This window comes from Anolis carolinensis, chromosome 5, assembly GCF_035594765.1.
Source record: "Anolis carolinensis isolate JA03-04 chromosome 5, rAnoCar3.1.pri, whole genome shotgun sequence".
Taxonomy (NCBI): domain Eukaryota; kingdom Metazoa; phylum Chordata; class Lepidosauria; order Squamata; family Dactyloidae; genus Anolis; species Anolis carolinensis.
Window position 1 is genome coordinate 33,465,313 of NC_085845.1, and position 21,023 is coordinate 33,486,335.

At 42.0% G+C, this 21,023-nt stretch overlaps 1 protein-coding gene across 3 annotated transcripts in view; it reads right to left on the reverse strand.

The window, feature by feature from the left end:
* The window catches only part of sec24d (SEC24 homolog D, COPII coat complex component), a 67,650-nt gene extending 47,109 nt beyond the window's left edge, over nucleotides 1-20,541 (reverse strand). The window contains exons 1-5 of one of the 3 annotated variants that reach the window (XM_008112073.3): nucleotides 20,305-20,541; nucleotides 14,993-15,051; nucleotides 9,768-9,948; nucleotides 7,781-7,907; nucleotides 795-910 (exon numbers count right to left, since the gene is read on the reverse strand). In XM_008112073.3, coding sequence (XP_008110280.1) covers nucleotides 795-910; nucleotides 7,781-7,907; nucleotides 9,768-9,918 — 394 coding nt within the window. In that variant the 5' untranslated portion in view covers nucleotides 9,919-9,948; nucleotides 14,993-15,051; nucleotides 20,305-20,541. Of the gene's footprint in view, nucleotides 1-794; nucleotides 911-7,780; nucleotides 7,908-9,767; nucleotides 9,949-14,992; nucleotides 15,056-20,304 lie in introns of all 3 variants that reach the window. The other 2 variants (XM_008112071.3, XM_008112072.3) reach the window with 2 other exon arrangements.
* Nucleotides 20,542-21,023: the final 482 nt, after the last annotated feature.

A 21,023-nucleotide genomic window follows, 5' to 3' on the forward strand; every position in this document is an offset into this window, starting at 1 on the left:
TGATCAAGTCAACAGAGGTCAGCAATGATCTGTTATCTCTCACAGTTTCTATCGAAAAGGACAATATTCACTTTTTGCCAACTGCATACAATATCCCATGTCTTGTTGGAAGACCTTCAGGAGTAGATTTCTATGTCCATCAGTAAAGCCCTGTTCTGCAAAAAAAAAGGCTATCCCAAGGGGTTGAATCCACAATACTAGTGCAATCCTAATTTACCAAGACAGTTGATGGCCAGAACTACTGCCATTAGGGAAGGACTGAGCTACTGTGCAGCACAGTGTTAGACCAAGACAGTCCTAAGGAATTTCTACTACTGAAACACGGAGGAGGGTTTAGATCAGGCATTGGCAAACTTTGGCCCTCCAGGTGTTTTGGACTCCTAACAGCTGGTAGGAATTGACGTCCAAAACACCTGGAGGACTGAAGTTTGCCCATTCCTTGGATGAAGAATTTTGGATCTGATGTTACTCAGTTCTTCCTGTGCTTTTCTTTTGTTTTGAGTCTTCTGTCAGCAGAACAGTTGTGGAGCAGATGCCTACTGATTTCAGTGGTAACCAACAGAAAGAAATTACGCCAACAGAAGATCAGTTCAGTCAGCACAAGACTTATTTGCCTACTCCTACTCCTAGTTTTACTCATCAAAACAGTCATGTTGGACATGACTAATTTTTCACATTGAAATTGGAAAGACATAAGGATGGCTTAAGTTACATTGGCAATGAATCAATTTGCTATTTTTGTTCTAAGCATATGATCTCTCAATAGTGTTCATGGACGACCATGCGATACTTACCATAATTATTTATTTGCATGTTGCCAAGCTGATTAGCTAGCTGTACTGATGAAGAGGATGGGTTGTTTGGATAGGACTGTGATGGATGGCCATACGGGGGGTGAGAACCTGGAAACCTGGTGAGACAAAATAACTTTACAGAATCTGGAAAACTATGATCTAATCTATCTTTATAAGCAATGTTTAAATACAAAAGACTAGAAAAGTCAAATCTGAAAACTTTAGAGAGAGAGACAAGGATGGTAAGTAAAGAGAGAGAAAGAGAGAGGGAGAGAAAGAGAGGACTCAGTTTATGAGAGTCAACTTTAAATAGTTTTTCCTTATTAATTAGTCAACTTTATACATGAACAAGCTAACAAACACATCATGACGTTATATACATATTACGATATATACCCCAGCATATTAATATGCCATGTCTATAAAATGCAGTATGATTAGTTCCTGCCCAAACATTCAGAAAATAACACAGAAGCAACAAAGAGAAATGAAATAGGATTAAACTTCTACTCATGGCTCATGGATCTTCCACTTTGATCTTTTAAATCAAGCAAGGAGGTCAAAGGTTATTCTCTGCCAATAGAATATGTTCCATATTATGGCTGCAGTGCTCAAAACATATGGATCATATTAGGCCTTGGACTCTAATCTTAATAATTGCTTGATCCAAGAATGAAAGAATTAGGCTTTTCCCCTTGATTAATCTGATTTATGCAGGCATTTCTTAATAGGTATTCCAGAACACAGCAGTAAAACTAGTGTTTTATTTCTCTGAAAGTAAATATTGAGGTCTAAACATATAATATGCTATATACATGAAAGTGAACTTTCGACTAAATCAAGATAGGATTTCACTGCTAAAATATCAGAGTTAGAGACTACAGATGTATTAAGAGCAGAAATCAAAACTGGTGGAAGACCATAATTCTATGGGAACATAATACGGAACTTTTGAAAAAAAAAATCGTGTCAGGAGCAACTTGAGTCGCTTCTGGTATGAGAGAATTGGCCGTCTGCAAGGATGTTGCCCAGGGGATGCCCGGATGTTTTGATGTTTTTACCATCCTTGTGGGGGGCTTCTCTCATGTCCCCGCATGGAGCTGGAACTGATAGAGGGAGCTCATCCACGCTCTCCCTGGGTGGGATTTGAACCTGGCAGCCTTCAGGTCAGCAACTCAACCTTCAAGTCACGAGGCTTTAGTACACTATGTCACCGGAGGCTCCACTTTTGAAATATACCCAAACAACTAATTACTGTGTGTCTCCTAATCACCAACCCTACATTTAAGCAATCCAAACCCCTATACCAGTGATGGTGAACCTTTTAGATACTGAGTGCCCAAACCAGGGGTGGGGGGCACAGGGGGTGAGCCTGGGGGGGGGGGAGCAGGATAGGCAAGTGAACGGTGGGAGGGGTGAGTGAGAAAATGGGTGAGCAGGCAGAGGAGAGGGAGTGGGTGATGGATCATGTGTCAGGAGAGAGAGCATTAGGTGCCCCTTCTGCCATACATGCCATAGGTTCACCACCACTGCCCTATATGCAAATACACCATCTGAACACTTAGAAGTCTAAGGACAGGATCCCAGAAGTGAGGCAAGGTCTAAATATTTAAAGGTATTGAATTCCATTTCACTTTGGAAGCTAAAATGGGTCAGAAATGGTTAGTATTTGGACAGGAAGCAACCAATGAATACTAGGTGCTGTAGGCTTTATTTTAAGGAAGGAAATTCCAAAACTTCTACATTTGGTTATTTCTTGTCTAAGAAAACTCTGTGAAATTAATGAAGTCGCCATAGGTTGACAATCCATCTGAAGTTACATATATGCTAAGAAAAAGTCAAGTTAATACTTCCACTTCCCATGCATCCTTTTGCCATGTGTTGGTGGGGATGAGAGAGTGGGCCTTCTTGGTGGTGGCCCGCCGGCTTTGGAATGCCCTCCCTAGAGAGACTAGGCTGGCCCCCACTCTCCAAGTTTTCTGGACACATTTGAAAACATGGCTTTTAAAAAAAGCCTATGACCAAGATTAGTACCTTAATTATTAAACTTGAGGAGCTAATGATTTGTTTCACTTTAGCACTTTATGGGAATGATACTGTATACAGCTTGCTTATATCCACAGCCTTCACTGCATTTTACTGACTCTTTTAAATCAGAAGGGGTTTTATATGTTGTTTTATGTAAATTTTGTTCTGTAAATTTATATTGCTCTGATTTATATGTTCATGTATCTGCTGTATTTTCTGTGTTGTTGCACCATAGAGTACTTTTGTGAGCCGCCTGAAGTTCCTTCGGGGAGATGGTTTTATTTATTTATTTATTTATTTATTATTGACACAAAGACACAGTATGACACAGCAAACGAGATACCGTATACAGTAGAGTCCCGGTTAACCGAGTCCCAGTTAATCAAGCCTCCGTAATGTCTGAGGCGCTGCCGGGGGTGCCTCTCCCTCTCCCTCTCCTTCTCTCGAGCAAAGGGAGCTTGAGAGAAGGAGAAGGAGAGGGAGGAGGAAGCACCCCAGGAGCGCCCCGCGATCGCTGCTGCAGAAGCACTCGTGGGGTGCTTCCCTGGACCAAGCCCTTATCCCTTGGGAAGCACTCCACAAGCGCTGTTAGGCAGCAGCGCTCATGGGGTGCTTCCCAAGAGGTGAGCCCTCGCCGAGGGACATCTCCCTGAATCTCCCTCAGCAAGGCCCTTGATGGAGGAAAGTGTTTCCTCCAGCAATGGCCTGGCCGAGGAAAACCTGTGGCACTCTCCTCGTTTCTCAGAGGGACAGACGTCTCTCGGCGAGCCCTCGCCCCTTGGGAAGCACCCTGTGAGTGTTGCTAGGCAGCAGCAATCGCAGGGAACTTCCCTAAACCGGATTGCAGGTTTATCTGAGTAGTTCAGTTATCCGAGATTGGGCCCGCCCCTTTATCTCGGATAACCGGGACTCTACTGTATATGCTGCATTTTGTATCACAAAATCACAAGTCGAACACTTCCCAAGTGTTTAGGACTGTGAATAATGATGATGATGATGATGATGATGATGATGATGATTATTATTATTATTATTATTATTATTTGAAGCCTGGCTACTTGAAACATGGTATGCATACTAAGGAGACCACAGTGGTATTCATCAGATGGTAATTTGTAAGTATTAATTTGTTTTGTTTTTTTTAATAAAAAAAGGTGTTTGAAGTCTGCAGTAACAGTTTTAGTCACCAGGTGACAGGCTTTCTTAATCAGTGTATAGATCTGAAGTACTGTATTTGACTGCATAATAGTCACCATGATGTAATAGTTACACACACATACTTTTTTTGAGTGCCAAGTTTGATATTTTAGGATTCCTCACATAATAGTTGCACCCTTGATTTAGACAGCCTCCCTGCTTTATTTATTTATTTTGTGTCAAAAGCATTGCACGACAAATACATTTCAAAATGATGGGGGGGAAAAAAGGAAAATCACAAGCAACTAAATAGTTTTGGACTAAAAGCAGGCAACAGCAACCGCATTGTCTGTAGCTTTAAACAACTCCTCCTCCGTACATGAGGCACGGCATTGTGGGCAAACATACATATGCTGAGTTGTTTGTTCAGCTCCACAGTCACACAAGGTGGAGGATTCCTCCAGGTAGTGCCATCTTGCTAGATTGTCTTTTGATCTGCCCACTCCGCTTCTCAGTCTGTTTAGGGACTTCCAAGTTGCCCATTCTTGGTTTGCCCCTGGAGGAAGACCCTCATGGGGGGCCATCCAGTTAGAATTGCCAGGTTTAGCTGCCCAGAGGGACACCCTTGCTGCTGCTGGAGAAACATCAAGAGGAGTGGTGGTTCTCATGAAGCCCTTCCTTGATTTGAGTCTGGTGGGAGGAGGCTGATAGTCATGCAGTGGGTGGCTTTCACAATGTTCGACCTTTTTTCTCTCGCAGTTAGCAGCGACTTCCCGTCGCACGTCAGGAGGGGCAATGCCAGCTAACTTGTGGTGTTTATCAACAGGTGTAGGTTTAAGGCATCCTGTGATGATTCTGCATGTTTCATTCAGTGCTATGTCCACCTGCTTTGCATGGGCAGACTTGTGCCAAACAGGACAGGCATACTCTGCAGTTGAGAAAGACAAGGCCAGGGCTGATGTTCTTATTACTTGTGGGTCTGCACTCCATGCGCTGCCAGTCAGTTTCCGCAGGATGTTATTGTGTGCAGATACTTTGTGCTTGGTGTTCATGCAGTGTTTCCTATATGTTAGTGTTCAATCTAAGGTGACACCAAGGTATTTAGGATGGAAACAGTTTTCGAGCTCTTGGCCTTCCCAAGTAACTTTCAGTTTCCTGTTGGCTTTGCGGTTACGTAGGTGGAAAGCACACGCTTGTGTCTTGGAAGGGTTTGGCTTCAGGTGGTTCTCTTTGTAGTAGCTGGAGAAATCTTTCAAGGCATTAGTGAGTTGCTTTTCAACTGTTTCAAAATCTTTCGCTTGTGTTGTAAGGCCAAGGTCATCAGCATATATGAAGCTCTTTGTGAGTGGTGGTTGTGGCTGATCGTTCATGAAGATGTTAAATAAGGTCGGTGCAAGGACGCTGCCTTGGGGTAAACCATTCTTTTGCCTCCTCCATCTGCTTTTCTGGCCCTGAAACTCCACATAGAAGCTGCGGTTTTCTAGGAGGGTCTGGACAGTTTTTGTAAAGTCAAAGTCCCGGGTGATATGATAGACTTTATGCAGCATTTTTCTATGTTGCACCGTGTCATAGGCTGCCGTAAGGTCCACAAAAACTGTTCCCGTAATGCAGCCTTTCTCATAGCCTTCCTCGATGTGCTCAGTCAGATGAAGAATTTGACCTGTACAGTTTTTCCCTGGTCTGAAACCTGCTTGTTGTGGAATAAGCTTGGGTTCGATAACAGGTCCTAGTCGATTTAATAGCATCCTCTCATAGACTTTATATAGATGACATAAGAGGGAGATTGGTCGATAGTTCCTGGCATTGGAGGTATCTTTACCAGGTTTTAAAATGGCAATGATCTTAGTTTTCCTCCGTGCTCTGGGAATCTGTTTGTGTGCCAGGCATTGATTGTAGAATTTCAAAAACCAGTTTTCAGCTTTGGCCCCCAAGTGTTTGATTTGCTCCATCAACAGGTCATCTAGGCCAGGTGCTTTACCAGTCTTACATCGCTTGATGGCTTCTCTGGGTTCTTTCAGGTTTAGAGGAGAAGACAACTGGTGGGTTTCAAGTTCTGGCACCCTGTTGATTTTCATCTTTAATCTGCTGCAGTTGGTTTTCCCATTCTGAATTAGCTGGTGAGCTATCTGATCTGGTGTCACGTTCGCATGTCCAGGGTTAACCAGAGGGTCACTATCCAGGTGTCTCAGCAATTGCCAGGCTTTTCGGCTACTCTTGGACATGTCCAGGTTCTCAAGCAGCTCTATCCAACGGTCTTTCTTAGCATTAGCTAAGGCTGTAGATAGTTTTTGGCCTGCTGCTATAGTCCCATCACTGTATGGATTCTCTTGAAATAATCTGAGATATTCTTGTAGCTGATTTAGTGATTCTTCGTTTACGCCTGGTAGGTAGCTTGTGCGACAGCCTCTAGGGATTGAGAGCCTCGAGGATCTTTTCACAGCTTCTACAAACAGGTCATAGTTTTCTATAGAAGGTTCTATATCAGAAATAGCAGCTTCCAAGATCTCTGTAAACTTTGTCCAGTTAGCTTTATTGAAGTTATAGCTTCTGCGGAATGGGACACTTTTTGGTCTTACAGCTGCATATGCTACGCAGCATATTGGTCTGTGTTGTGTGTTAGGTATTGGGTTTAATACCCTTTTGGTGCATTGGTGGCTTATGCTTTCCTTTACAAAAATCAGATCAGGGTTATAACCACGCTTCCATCGGCTGCTATTGAAAGATGGTGGTAATTTACTGTCATGGAGGAGGCTCATTCTATTGTTGTTGGCCCACGTTAGAACTGCTACGCCATTTCTATCATCTTCGTCATAGCCCCAGACACAGCTATGGCTATTGAAATCTCTCACAACAAAATGGACTTCATGATTGTGGCAGCTGGTTGGGGGTGTGAAATAGAAATCAGCCCCAGGTGGTTTATAGAGTGATGATACGGTGCAACTATCAAGTTCCACAGATAAGATTTCAATGTTGTTCACTTCTGTGAGGGAAGTTGCAGAGATTGCTACACCAGATCGTACAAAAATGGCACTGCCATATTGCCTGTGAGGTCGTTCCACTGCCAGTTGCATTCCAAGAATTTTTGGTCTTCTCATTGTGTTGTCTCTGTGTGTTTCCTGTATACATAGGATGTCACACGAAATGTCCTTAGACATTTTGGCTAATAGTTCTTCCTTAGCAAGTGACAAACCTTCTATATTAATAGACATAATCGTTAGCAATGGTCTTGATAAAGACCTTTGGTATTCATCCATTCATCCAATGCTTTTGGGTTTGGAAAGATCGGCCGCTTACAAGAAACGTTGCCCAGGGGACGCCCGACTGAATTTACTCAATCTTCGGGGAGGCTCTTTCTGTGTTCCCCAGCCTCCCTGCTGTAAACAGTCTAGCATTCCCTTCCACAGGTCTTGCTGTCCTGCCCTAAAGAACTTTATCCACTTGCTCTCCCCTTTCAGCAAGGGCACATCATCCACTCACACGTTTGCCCATTCATCTGCTCGTCCACCTACCCACTCACTCATCCACCCACACACCCCTTTTTTTAACCAAAAAAAGGAATAAAAAGAATGACTATTATGAGATGAAATTTGGTAACTATAATCTAAAGCTAGTTTGAAGCAGTTTGAAGTAGTCCAAGGTATGCCTCCAACCATCTGCTTTAGAATGAAACACCAATAAAATCAGTGGCCATGCCTAGGGCTCAAAGTGACCTTGTATGGTTTGTATTATCACAAAAGGTCTTGATAGATAAAAAAACTATTATGCAAGAAATTCGTTTTTTAATGTTTTTAATTTCAACCATATCTTTTAAATAAAAATACCTGTGCAACTGTTGTGTTGTGCTGCTGGGACCATTTTGAAGATTCATCTGGTTAAACTGGTGTGTGCTTTGAGGAGGTGGTCCAATGGGAGCAGTAGACCCAAAAGGCACATTTGTTTTCAGCATAACTAAAAGTAAGACATAACTTGATAAGAACTGAATTCCATTCAATTGGAACATATGACCAAAGACTAAAACAAAAAAGGAAACATAATTTACACCTTGCCCTTTTCCCTCACCCCCAGGTGAAAAGGAGGAACAATGCTTCAGGTACAATATTAGTCCCAACTAGAGCTGTTCAAATGAATGAGTTTGACAGCCTCATCAGGTGGAGCTTACTTCAGAGGCATATACCGGTTCAACTATAGTTCCCCCACAGAGCCTACCAGCTCCCATCCCATGATACAGAGGAACTGCCAGCAGGGCACCATGGGTAAACTATAGCGAAACCGGCATATGCCACCACCGCGGCAACACAGGAGCTTCCTGTGTTGCACCAAAAGCAATGGGAGGACACTGCATGGTTGAAGCTTCCCCCCATGGGATCAGCATGCTGGTAAGTCAGGCGATGCAGAACGTGGGGTGACTGGTTACCCATTCACCCCCAACAGGCACCGCTGAATTCGCCATGATCCATAGCAATTCTGGCAGCCTTTATGATAAGGTCCTTATTCATTCCATTGATATCACAGTCATGTGGGACAGGTTTCATCCTAAAATAAGTAATTACATTATGCTGTAGTGAAGAAAAAAGATTCTGTAAGAACAAAAGTTTTTTCCAAACTCACAAGCGCGTAAGTTGGATACAGAACACAATTTTCCCCTTTACCTTCCCAATTGCATAACACATATACATTACAAATCTGCTCTGCAGTGTCCCCAACATTTTAGAGCAAATTTGGGGGTCACTTATCTCATGGTTTGCAAAGACATTGTGGTGTATGTGTTAACTAGAAAATGAAATGCATGAAGCCGATTGGCTGAGTCTGCAAAAACATGGAGATTGTTTTGATACTGTTTCTGTTCTGCTGCTGCAGAACCAGTTTGGACAAGTTTTTCAGTTACTGACTGAGTACAGCTGGAAGAAAGCTGTGTACTCAGAGAGGCCTTGCTATTTTGAGGCTTGTTTGCTGCTGAGGAAAGAGGGAGAAGAACCAGGATTGTATTCTTCTCTGAAGCAGATTTGTGGACTGAGAAAGGACTATTTATGACTACAGACTTCTCTAAGTGATTAGATGGACAATTGTAAATACGATTGTTTTTGATCTCTTGGAATCAGTAAAGTTTCTGTATTTTTGCTCTGCAAACCTGAGAGGCATGTTATTGTTCTGCAGGTGACTCTGGATTGCGACCATACATAAGAGCTTCCATTTATCATCATCAATCCATAACAACTTAGGTAGGTGTTGGAATAGAAATGCATTCACTTAAACAGGCTCCATTCCTTTGATGTTTCAGTCCAGAGAGCCTCAAACCTTTAAAGATGAGAGCCACTTCACTGTCCCTCAGACTGTTGTGGGCAAAAAAACTATGAACACATTCCTATGCACATTGCACATGTCTTATTTGTAGTCGCAAAAAATGAAAGAACAATACAATATTTATATTTTTTTCATGTCAGAAGCGATTTGAGAACATACTGTAAGTCGCTTCTGGTATGAAAGAATTGGCAGTCTACAGAGGCGTTGCCCAGCGGACGTACAGATGTATTACCATCCTGCTGGGAGGCTTCTCTCATGTCCCAAAATGTATAATGAATAACAATTTTGACCAACATAAATTTACTAGTATTTCAATTGGAAGTGTGGGCCTGCTTCTGGCTGATAAGATAGTCAAGTTAATTAAGATTGTTGTTGTTGTGTGCCTTCAAGTTGTTTCTTTGTCTAATGTTTAGGGCAGGGGCCAGGTAAATTGCCTTGGAGGGCCTTAGTTTGGCCCTGTGTTATACAAACAAGTTATATACAGACTCTGCCATAATGTTACCCTACCTGATTGAGGTACAGATGATGATGGGCTTGATTCACCATAGTGTCCATATAGGGGAGAAGAAGCAGGTTGCCCAAAGCCGGGTGAAAATCCTCCCATTCCTGGCTGGGACTGAGAATATGGAGGCATTGCAACATATCCTTGCTGATTCATTTCAGCAATGCTTTATATTTAAAGGAAATCCTGTCATAAAAATTGGGAAAAGAAAGTTATTTAACTGCAATTAATTAACTGATGTATAGCGTAAGTAAGAAACAGAATGAACTTCGTAATACAATAGCACCATTCAAAGTCAGGAGGACAACATTCCATTCCTTGGTTCTCTGTTGTAATAGTGACCAGGCTTTGATCTGGAGAAAGTACACAGACGTTTTCTTCTATCAAAATTGCTGATACAATCTTGTTTTAAAAAAAAAAACCCTGAAAGCACAGGTAGCTGACACTGATGCAGTCACAGTTACTTTTAGCAAGAACAAAAAGGTTTTATTGCTAAAGGCTAGACATATTTCTTGATCTAGACAATTTTAAAGGAGAATATGTCAATAACTGATAGTAGACAATGTTTCAGCAAACTTTTATCTAAAAGTAGCAATATGGACATGTGAAATGAAGCAACCTGATCGGATAACCATTTAGAAACCACTTGATATATATTCCAAAATGCATCCAAGTAGGGGTTTTTTTTAATTACAAACACTAGTATTTAGTACAATCTTCACTCTTGGTTTCTGACATCTCAGCTCTATTCACCCAATTTATTTCAGCAATCTGTATAAAAATGTTTCACTTCTCATTGCTTTGACCAGATAATTCCCTGCCTTATGCCCCTTCACCAGCCTCCTGTGCTCTCTTAGATCCTTTATAACCTTCCTGCCTTCCCTTCAGAAATTCTTTATGTACCTGCTTATTTTTATGTGGTCAGAAATACATAATTATATAAGGCCTCCCTGCCATGCCTCTTTTTTGAAGTCTGGTCCCTATATCTTATGTTTCCTAAACCAAAAGTACTGTAAATACATTAAAATAATAATTTATTTTTCTTCCACTGCTTACTCATGGTTCCCTTCCCTGTGTCTATTTCAGATAGGAAATCCTTTGAGTTACGCATCTGACAAACCTCTTCTTGTAAAGTCCCATGTATAAATCTCTCTGTGAATGTTAACTGCACCTCACAGCAATTTCATAAAGCTGTGACATGCCCCAATCATGGAGACCGGTGCAAAACCAAGCACTTTGTGACAGCCAATTGATATTTTTCAGCAGCCTTCAAAATGAGACATTAAGTCCTTAACTCTGTCAAAATGCAAATATGGCATTATTTAGGGCAGTGGTTCCCAACATGTGGTCCCCAAGAACTAAAACATGGTCCATGGGCTCACAGTTACTACACCATTGCAATGAGAGTGACTGGTCTCGCAAACCCTCTTATAGTGCAGAGGCAACGGGGATGTCGGGAGGGGAGAGGTTAACTATCCACGAAAGATGCAACAACAAGCATCCTGACTGTTGCTTCTCCTCCTCCCTCCCCCCGAGCGGAGCTGGTCCATAGGTGCCTGGAGGGGGCGCATTGGTGTCTTTGTTTTTAGCCTGTTCCTGGGGTTATTTGGCATGCTTCTTCAGAAAATTGCACTAGATAGACCACATCAGCTCTAAATTGTTAAATATGATTTTCTGTGTGTGAGCAGTGTTGGAGCATGTAAAATCAGTTGGTGAGTGTGTTAACTGAAAATGCAAAGCACGAAGTTGATTGGTTGGGCTATGCCCAGGGAACTAGCTGAGCCTGGGAGTTTTGGCAATGGTTACATATAGTTTTCTGTGCAGGAACTTACCAAGAGAGATTTGCTTCTGTGCTGCTGGAAGAAGACCTTTTACATGGACACCTAAGGACTATTTGAATCTCCCTCAAAGGACACTGTGTGAGTCAATGCAACTGTTCATATGACTGTATATATGTTGCCCTGCATTTCTTCTTCTTCTTCTTCATTCACACAGTCATCTCTGACTCTTCATGACCTCATGGACCAGTCCACGCCAGAGTTCCCTGTCAGCCGTCGTTGTCCCAAGGTCCTTCAAGGTCAAGCTAGTCTCTTCAAGGATACCATCCATCCACCTCGCCCTTGGTCGGCCTCTCTTCCTTTTTCCTTCCATTTCCCCCAGCATCATGATCTTTTCCAAGCTTTCCTGTCTTCTCATGACGTGGCCAAAATACTTCATTTTTGGCTCTAATATCCTTCCCTCCAGTGAGCAGACAGGCATTATTTCCTAGAGGATGGACTGGTTGGATCTTCTTGCGGTCCAAGGCACTCTCAGGATTTTCCTCCAGCACCAAAGTTCAAAAGCATCTATCTTCCTTCGCTCAGCCTTCCTTATGATCCAGCTCTCGCAATCATAGGTTACTATGGGGAATACCTTTGCTTTAACTATGCAGGCCTTCGTTGCCAGTGTGATGTCTCTGCTTTTCACTATTTTATTGAGGTTAGCCATTGCTCTCCTCCCAAGAAGTAGACATCTTCTGATTTCCTGGCTGCAGTCTGCATCTGCAGTGATCTTTGCACCTAGAAATATAAAGTCTGTCACTGCCTCCACGTTTTGTCCCTCTATTTGCCAGTTATCAATTGGTCTGGTGGCCATAATTTTGGTTTTCTTGATGTTTAACTGCAGCCCAGCTTTTGCACTTTCTTCTTTCACCTTGGTGATAAGGCTCCTCAGCTCGTCCTCACTTTCAGCCATCAGAGTGGCATCATCTGCGTATCTAAGGTTGTTAATGTTTCTTCCAGCAATTTTAACTCCAGCCTTGGATTCATCAAGTCCCGCACATCGCATGATGTGTTCTGCGTACAAGTTGAATAGGGAGGGTGAAAGTATGCAGCCCTGCCGTACCGCTTTCCCAATCTTGAACCAGTCTTTACAAAGAGTAAATTTACTGTTCTTTACTGATCATATGTGTGGCATATTTTTATCTGGCAAGACAGTGTGTGGGCTGGTCAAACGTGAACTACACATGATTTTTATTTCGCTAAAGCAGATGGCGACTACTGGAAGGCATATGTTCTGTATCAGAAACTAAAGCTGATGTGGTCTATCCTATACAATTTTCTGAATCAGCACCCCAAATAACTAAACCGAATTTAAAGCTGACCAAAACTGATTTGTAACCCTTTTGGTATTAATGTTAGAGTGATTCTTGGTCAAAGTGGCCCCTGGTCAAAGTGGGTCCATGGTCAAAAAAAGGTTGGGAACCACTGATTTAGAGGATTATCTGTTCAAGTTTGTAAAGTGTAACCCAGCAGCACTTTTTTCCATGTGTGAAACCAAATGGACTCCTTGGGAAGTGTATGAACTTGCAAGTTAGTCCCCCACTGAGCATGGTGAGAGTTCTTTCTCAGTAAAGTCTTTGTTACAAGGATTGAAAATGTAAGTAATATAGCAAATATACCCTTTACCGATCACATTTGATGAAGTGGAGATGACTCCATAAACACTTATGCTAGAAATGTCTTTCTCTTAGGCTCAAATACTATAGAATTCCTTTATATGGTTTTATGTTAATACTAGCCAAGCATCCCTTATCTGAAATTCCAAAATCCCAGTTACTCCAAAATCCAAATTTGTCTACATGGGTGGTTGTGATAGTGAAACCTAATTTTAAAAAGCTAAAATCTAAAATACTTTTAGTTCCAAGCATTTCATATGCAGGATACACAACTTGTATTGACTAGGCCATTTTTTTAAAAAAAAATACTGTTTACCCTCCTGAATGTTTACTCAGAAACAAATCTCCAAGATTTCTATTAAATTAGTCCCCAAATATGAGCCCATACAACTAAGCTTGGCCAGTTTATGTTTCAATTGACTATACCAGAACAGAAGACCTGGGGAAATGGACATAAATATAACCATGAATTAGAGTAAACTGTTATCAAAGGGGCAATTTTAACTTTCAGCCCTTTAGTTCCAAAATATATTTGCATATTGACAGTAAGATCATTGTGGCAAGATATTGTTATGAACCCAAATAGGTCTGTAAGAGAACATTGGTCAATCTGGGTTGTATAGAATTTGCAAGACATGCAGCACAGAAACAATGGGTTGAAAGGGACCACAGGATCAGCTAATTCAACCTTGTGCCACCAAAGCAGTCCAGAGAGGGATAGCCATCAATCTGTTTAAAAACCTCCACAGTTCATAGATATATGGTGCAACTGATCTGGCAAGGACAGACCCATTTAATTCCATCATCCCACTTTTTTGTTGCAAAGTGCAAAGTTCATTGATTTAGTGGGGGGAACAGAGAGAAGGGGGCAGAATCTTGCCTTCCCAAAAAGCTCGAGCAAAAGCAAACTGTTGCAGCCTCTCCGAGCTTGTTCTTCCTCATTAGTAATTCTTGCCATCTTGACCACAATTTGATGTTGCTTGGCCACACATGAGCCAGTTTTCATCTGTGAAATGTTAGAGGATATGCAGTGACAAAAAGAGGATACAAAAATGCAACCACTTTTAAAGGCAAAAGTATGAAGAAACAGCACAACACAGCAGGAAGTGACATGCAAAGACTACATAAAAAGGGACAGGAACTCCATGCCAATGACTCCGTCCTGTTTTTTTAAAAAAATACATGAAATGTGGATGATGTTGACACATGCTTTTACTACCAGAAAATATCAAATTAAAGAAAGTATAATACTCATAAGAGAGTTCCACATACTATACACTGTAGACACCTTGCTGAATATTAAAACTGTAGGTAATGTTAATTAATCAGCGCAGCAGGTTAAACTGCTGAGCTGCTGAACTTGCTGACTGAAAGGTCGAGGGTTCGAATCCAGGGAGTGGGGTGAGCTCCCACTGTTAGCTCCAGCTTTTGCCAACCTAACAGTTAGAAAATATGCAAATGTGACTAGATCAATAGGTACTGTTCTGGTGGGAAGGTAATGGCACTCCATGCAGTCATGCCAGCCACATGACCTTGGAGGTGTCTACGGACAATGCTGGCTCTTCGGCTTAGAAATGGAGATGAGCATGACTAGACTTAATATCAGATGAAAACCTTTACTTTTACTTGAAATATTAGTGTGAAAAGCTTGTCTGCATTACAAATTGCTTCATACCTTAGTCAGAATATTTGTTTTTGCTCTGAATTGAATATATATAAATTGAACATTTTTGTAAGCTGAACACTTGAGATGTTATTTTAAAGGGTTGAGATATTTCAGGTTCATGCAATTACCTTTCCAGAGAGAGGGTGCCAATTAGTTGATCTCAGTATTGAGGTGTGGAGCCCTCCTTCTTTCTAGGCAGAACAAAATGTGAGTTTGAGTTCTGATAATTTCAGCAACTTTACTTAATATTCAGTATTGAAGCACCTGTACTGCCGGTTTAGTTGCTACTACAAAGCATGATGTTTAAGGTGGTGGTAGGAGTTAACCCTCACCACAGTCTTAGCAAAAGAAACTACTTCCTGCATAGTTCAGTGCCAGCAAAGAAAGTGTGCCACGTCAGACTTCCAATACAAATCGAAAGGACATAAAACCAAGAAACCTCAGACATGCAAACAAAACAATGCTGACTCAGTGACATGAAAGCACTTTCAATTACATTTTAAGTACCTGAGATAATCTGAGAAAAGAAACCCTCTCCCTCTTGTTATCAATAAAAATTCAAAACACACATTATTTCATAAAGCACACTACACACCAGTACATCTAATCAAACACTCATAATCACCCATAATCAAACCAGAACTTGGATAAATTATTTTGGAATACGGGAAATCTTTCACCAGAATGGCTAGTGATTTGGGGAATCTGGAAACTATGGTCCAGCGTATAACTGTTCCAGACTCCTTCAGCCATCAGCCATGCTTTCTGACTGGTGTGACTTTCTTAAGATCTGAATTAGAGGAGACATAAAACACTTCTAAAACTACAGCTTAAGTAGTTGGAAACTCTGGGCATAGGTATTCTGCTGAAATGTAGGCATGCTTGTTTTGTTGGTGTGCCCTTCAAGTCATTTCTATCCTATCCTATGGTTTTCGTAACAAGATTTATTCAGAGTGTGTTTGCCATTGCCTTTTCTAAGGATTAGAGAGTGAGTTTGCATGACCAAGCAAAGATTTGAACCCTGGTCTCCAAAAGCCCAACACTCAAACCATTATACTGCACTGGCTCTTATACATCCATGTAACCTCTGCAACTCATTTTAATGTAGTGAATGTTCTGTACCTTTATAATTACTCCCTTGGGCTAAGAAGGAAATCCATCTACTACCCTTTTCTTCTGTATTCAGGTCATCTTTAAAGTGAGTTAGACCTAATTCTGCAGTTTATTTGTTCTCCCCTTTTCTTTTTTGCTGTTCATCTCTACTCAGTAAGAGATTCCACATGCAGGCTGTTTACTTTGCCTGTTGTAGGCAGGCTGACACAACTACAGTAGGATCAGCTAGAAACTTGATCTTTCCTAGCACAAGTTTTATTGCACTATTTTTTGGAGATGCACCACAATCCAACAATGAAAGTCTTGTGTTTCTCCAGTTCTCTTTAACCATCTTCCCAAAACCGATCCTACTTAAAAGCCACGCACACCAAGACAGATAACAAGAAAAAAAGAAAGGAGCTAGGCAAGTGTGAAAAAAGTGACTTTTTACAAAGGAAGGAGCTGGTGTTATCAACAGAGTTGACAAAAGTCCAGTTTCTTCCTTCCTTTGTGGCAGCTTTTCCTTCCCTTGCAAGCTCTCCTTTTCCCGTTTTCCTTACTTGATGCCACATCCAAATCAATGGAATTGTTATTACTAAAAAAATATAACCACCCCTGCCTCAGTTTTTATAATCTATGGTTTCCAATTTTAATTTGGTGACATACTATGACTTGGAGTAAAATGTTTGGTTGCATTGGACATCACAGCAAACCATAATTCTTGCAAACAAGGAAGCGAGAAATGATATTGGAGCCTGTGAGCCCAGGGAATGGTCCTGATATTATACCACATTGGCCATAAGGTGCAAGTCAGGCCAAAACTTTGAGATTCTCACTTAAAACTTTCACAATGTGACTTTTCATTAGCATTTATTGAATTGAAGTAACTGAATCTTCTCCCTAGAAGCATGCATATCAATGTAACAAACATGAAAAGTTTATATAATAGCAATCATACAATAAAATTTAGGAGCATCCATTAAAATTAAAGAGCAAACAGTTGACTACAAAGCGTCTCAAGCCGCTGTACAGTCTTTATTGGCTTCCTAAAGTACAACAAAGAGGGAGTCAATCTGCACAGCTATAGAAAGGGCACTGTCTCAGGTACCTACCAACTGGGATTCCCTACATTGTGCTTAACAGCGCTTGCGATAATGACTTCAGTTTACAGGCAGGTAAATATGGAAGGAAGCACTCCATGATATATTCCAAGTATTCAAGTTTGAGTATCTTGAGGAGTGCTTCTTTCCATATTTGAAGGTATTTTGAATTATACCTATAAACAGACTGGAAGAGAGTGATATTGTTTTATTGTTCACAAGTAGTCCGCAAAAGCTATATATATATATATATATATATATATATATATATATAATAAACAAATATTTAAAAGTCATAATACATTTAATAGTACACACACACACACACACACACACACAAACATTGTAGCAACAGCTATGACATTCCATTAGGCATGGATCTTTAAATATAGGAAGACTGATGACCATGGATCAAAAGAAGACTTCAATAAAACAAGGGTCAGGTCTCTTGTAAGGAAGCCTTATATAGAATATACTACAATGATCTATAAGAAGCCGAATTAAAGAATGAATCCCTATGGCCAGATCTTCAATCCCCCCAAAATGTACAGACAACACACGAGCTGAAATTGAGCAAAGACATTACCAAACATCAGCTCTACCTGACCTTTCAGGAGAAGGACAAGATCCAAGGGAACTCCAAACTGCACACTTATAATCCAATTGCATTCCAGGTCCCAGGTTAGACTAGTTCTTAGGCCATGTGTTGTCTAAGCCAAAATGCTGAGTTATGTATTCCAGAAGTAAAAGGCAGCTAACATCAATAAAGATGATTCATTCACATCGAATCAATAGGAAATAAAAACAATACTCAGTATCAAGATAAACTTCAAATAATGACTGGAAAATCAGAAGATATGAAGTGACAGTTACAGAAGCAAATGCCACTTTCCCATGTGTGTGTGTGAACCGGCATGAATGGCACATAGTTGTATGACCCCTTTTCCATGTTCCATGTAGTCCAGTTTGTCAGGACTTACCAAGGATAAACTTGTGCAAAAATTACTGGGTTTTTTAAAGGTGGTAGTCAGAAGATGGTGTTCTTATGGCATATAAGCTAATTATATAAATCAGATTTATATGTCAGGTTGGCTCTACACTGCCATATTATGCAGTTTAAATCTGCATTATATGGTCTGTGTATAAGGCAGTTTAACTGCACTGAACTGCAGTGTATGGGTCTATATGAGTGGTTCCCAACTGTTGGTCCTCTAGTTGTTTTGGACTTCAACACCCAGAAATCTCAGCCAGCTTGCCAGATATTAGGAATTGTGGGAGATGAAGTCCAAAATATCTGGAGGACCAAAGGTTGGGAATCACTAGTTTATACTGACCATATAAGGCATATTTAAACTGCATTATATGGCAGTGTAGATCCAGCTCAGACGCTTTACCCACAGTCTTATAAAAATCTGGGTTTGATTGTTTTTGTAGTAAAGTCATTACACGGTCAGTTCCCTCATGTCCATGGAATCAGCATCCATGGATTCCACCATCCATAATTTGAAAATATCTCTCCCACTCTAAACAAAAAATCTGAAAAGCAAACCTTGATTTTGCCATTTATATAAGGGACACTATTTTACTTCACCATTGTACACAACGGGACTTAAGCATCCACAGATTTTGGGACCCATGGGGCACCTGGGAACCAAAACCCAGCCGATGCCATTGCACATCTAGCAGTCACAGTTCGATACAATCCTTGGTGGCTGGCTGAAATCCTTCTCACAGGGCCCTATTTTGCCAACATACCACTTTCCCACCCAACAGAGGGAAGGGCACATCATATGTAGCTAAAAGTTTCATCATGAATGGACCATCTTGAATTGTTCCTTATCCTAAAAGAATGGTTCATATTGCTTATACGCTCCATATAAAGGTGAATTTATTTTACCAAGTATAGTGACTTTTAAAAAGTTTCCCAAGGGTCTTTAGCTATAATTCATGTAGATTTCGATATATTTGGGGGTGGGGGTGTATTTCTAAAGTATGGATCAAACTTTAGAAAAGAGCTTAAGAGTGCACCTATGCTGCAGATATAATACAGTTTGACACTATTTTAACTACCATGGAGTAATGCTATGGAATCCTGGGATTTGTAGCTTAGTGAGGTACCAGCACTCTTGGGTAAAGAAGGCCAAAAGCCATGGCAGCTCAAGTGGTGTCAGTGCATTAATTCTATAGTGTAAGGTAAAGGTAAAGGTTTCCCCTCGACATTAAGTCTAGTCGTGTCCGACTCTGGGGGTTGGTGCTCATCTCAATTTCTAAGCCGAAGAGCCAGCATTGTCTGTAGACACCTCCTAGGTCATGTGGCCAGCATGACTGCATGGAGAGCTGTTACCTCCCTGAAGGAGCGGTACCTATTGATCTACTCATATCTGCATGTTTTAGAACTGCTAGGTTGGAAGAAGGGGCTAACAGTGGGAGCTCACCCCACTCCCACCTTTCGGTCAGCAAGTTCAGCAGCTCCGCGGTTTAACCCACTGTGCCATTGGGGGCTGCCTTGGGCTGAGAAGGCCAAAAGCCATGGCAGTTCAAGTGGTGTCAACGTGCATTAATTCTACAGCGTAAACACACCTAAATCATAGAAGGGCGTATAATTTTATACAACCATCTCAACACATCACACCATTACAACAAAGATCGCCAATAAGCATACCAATAGATGAGTGAATTAAGTCAGATATTGAAGTTTGGACTGGAGTACACCCAACTTGTTGCGGGAGAAGGACCACTGTAGAATCAACACAGTTTGACACCACTTGGGATCCCAGGCTCTGTAGTTCGGGGAGGCACCAAAGAAAGTTAAAGACTTTGTAAAACTGGTAACTCCTATGATGCCATGGCAGTGCAAAGTGGTGTCAAACTGCATTCATTCCACAGCAGGCACGGGCAAACTTGGGCCCTCCAGGTGTTTTGGACTTCAACTCTCACAATTCCTAACAGCCTACCGGCTGTTAGGAATTGTGAGAGTTGAAGTCCAAAACACCTGGAGGGCCCAAGTTTGCCCATGCCTGTTCTACAGTGTAGATGCACTCCTGTGCTGATCATGGGAGACTTCCAGTCCCTGGTGCCCCTTCCATGGGATGCTCCCTAGATGATGCAAGCGCCGATCCCCAACCCAAGCACTTCATCTTGGTCCAGGTGGCATCCATCCCCCCCCCCCCCCCCCCAAGTCTGGATGCGGGTCCCTTTCCCATCTAGATCTCTTTCTCAATCTCTCTTGCTCTTTGCGGTGCCCTCACCAAGCCAGTTCCCAGCGACGGTGCTCTCGTGCGCCTTCTTTCCTCCTGCCTGCGCTTCTCTCCGCGTCCCAAGCCCGCTGTTTGTTGCAAAAGAGCGAGAGGCAACGGAGCCGGCTCTTCTCCGCCCGGGAACTGCTCAGTGGACTGCCACGTCTAACAGGGCGGTCGGGAGCGCGCGCCGAGGCTACAGCTGGACCGGGAAGGAAGGAGGGCGCAGGGAGAGCGCGCCCCCGCCGCCGCTACAGCCGCCACGACTCAGGGCTGGCGTCAGTCACCCTTCTGAGCATGCGCCTTGCCTCTGTTGACGCCTCCTGCCCTTTCCTTCCTTGCCCACCCATACATAAATGCATGGCCGCAAGAAAACATTGGAGTGAGTGGAGGTTAACACGGCCCAGACGAGAGCAGTGGTCGAAGAACGGCATTAGGAAAAAAAAAAAAACTAACTCTTCTCTGTGTTGTTGTATGTTTTCTGGGCTGTATGGCCATGTTCCAGAAGTATTCTCTCCTGACGTTTCGCCCACATCTATGGCAGGCATCCTCAGAGGTGTGAGGTATGGAGAAACTAAGCAAGGAAGGTTTGTATATATCTGTGGAAAGTCCAGGGTGAGAGAAGAACTCTTGTCGGTTGGAGGCCAGTGTAAATGTTGTAGTTAATCACCTTAATTAGCATTGAATAGCTCCATCTCCTGGCTTCTTCCTGCCTGGGGGCAACCAGACCG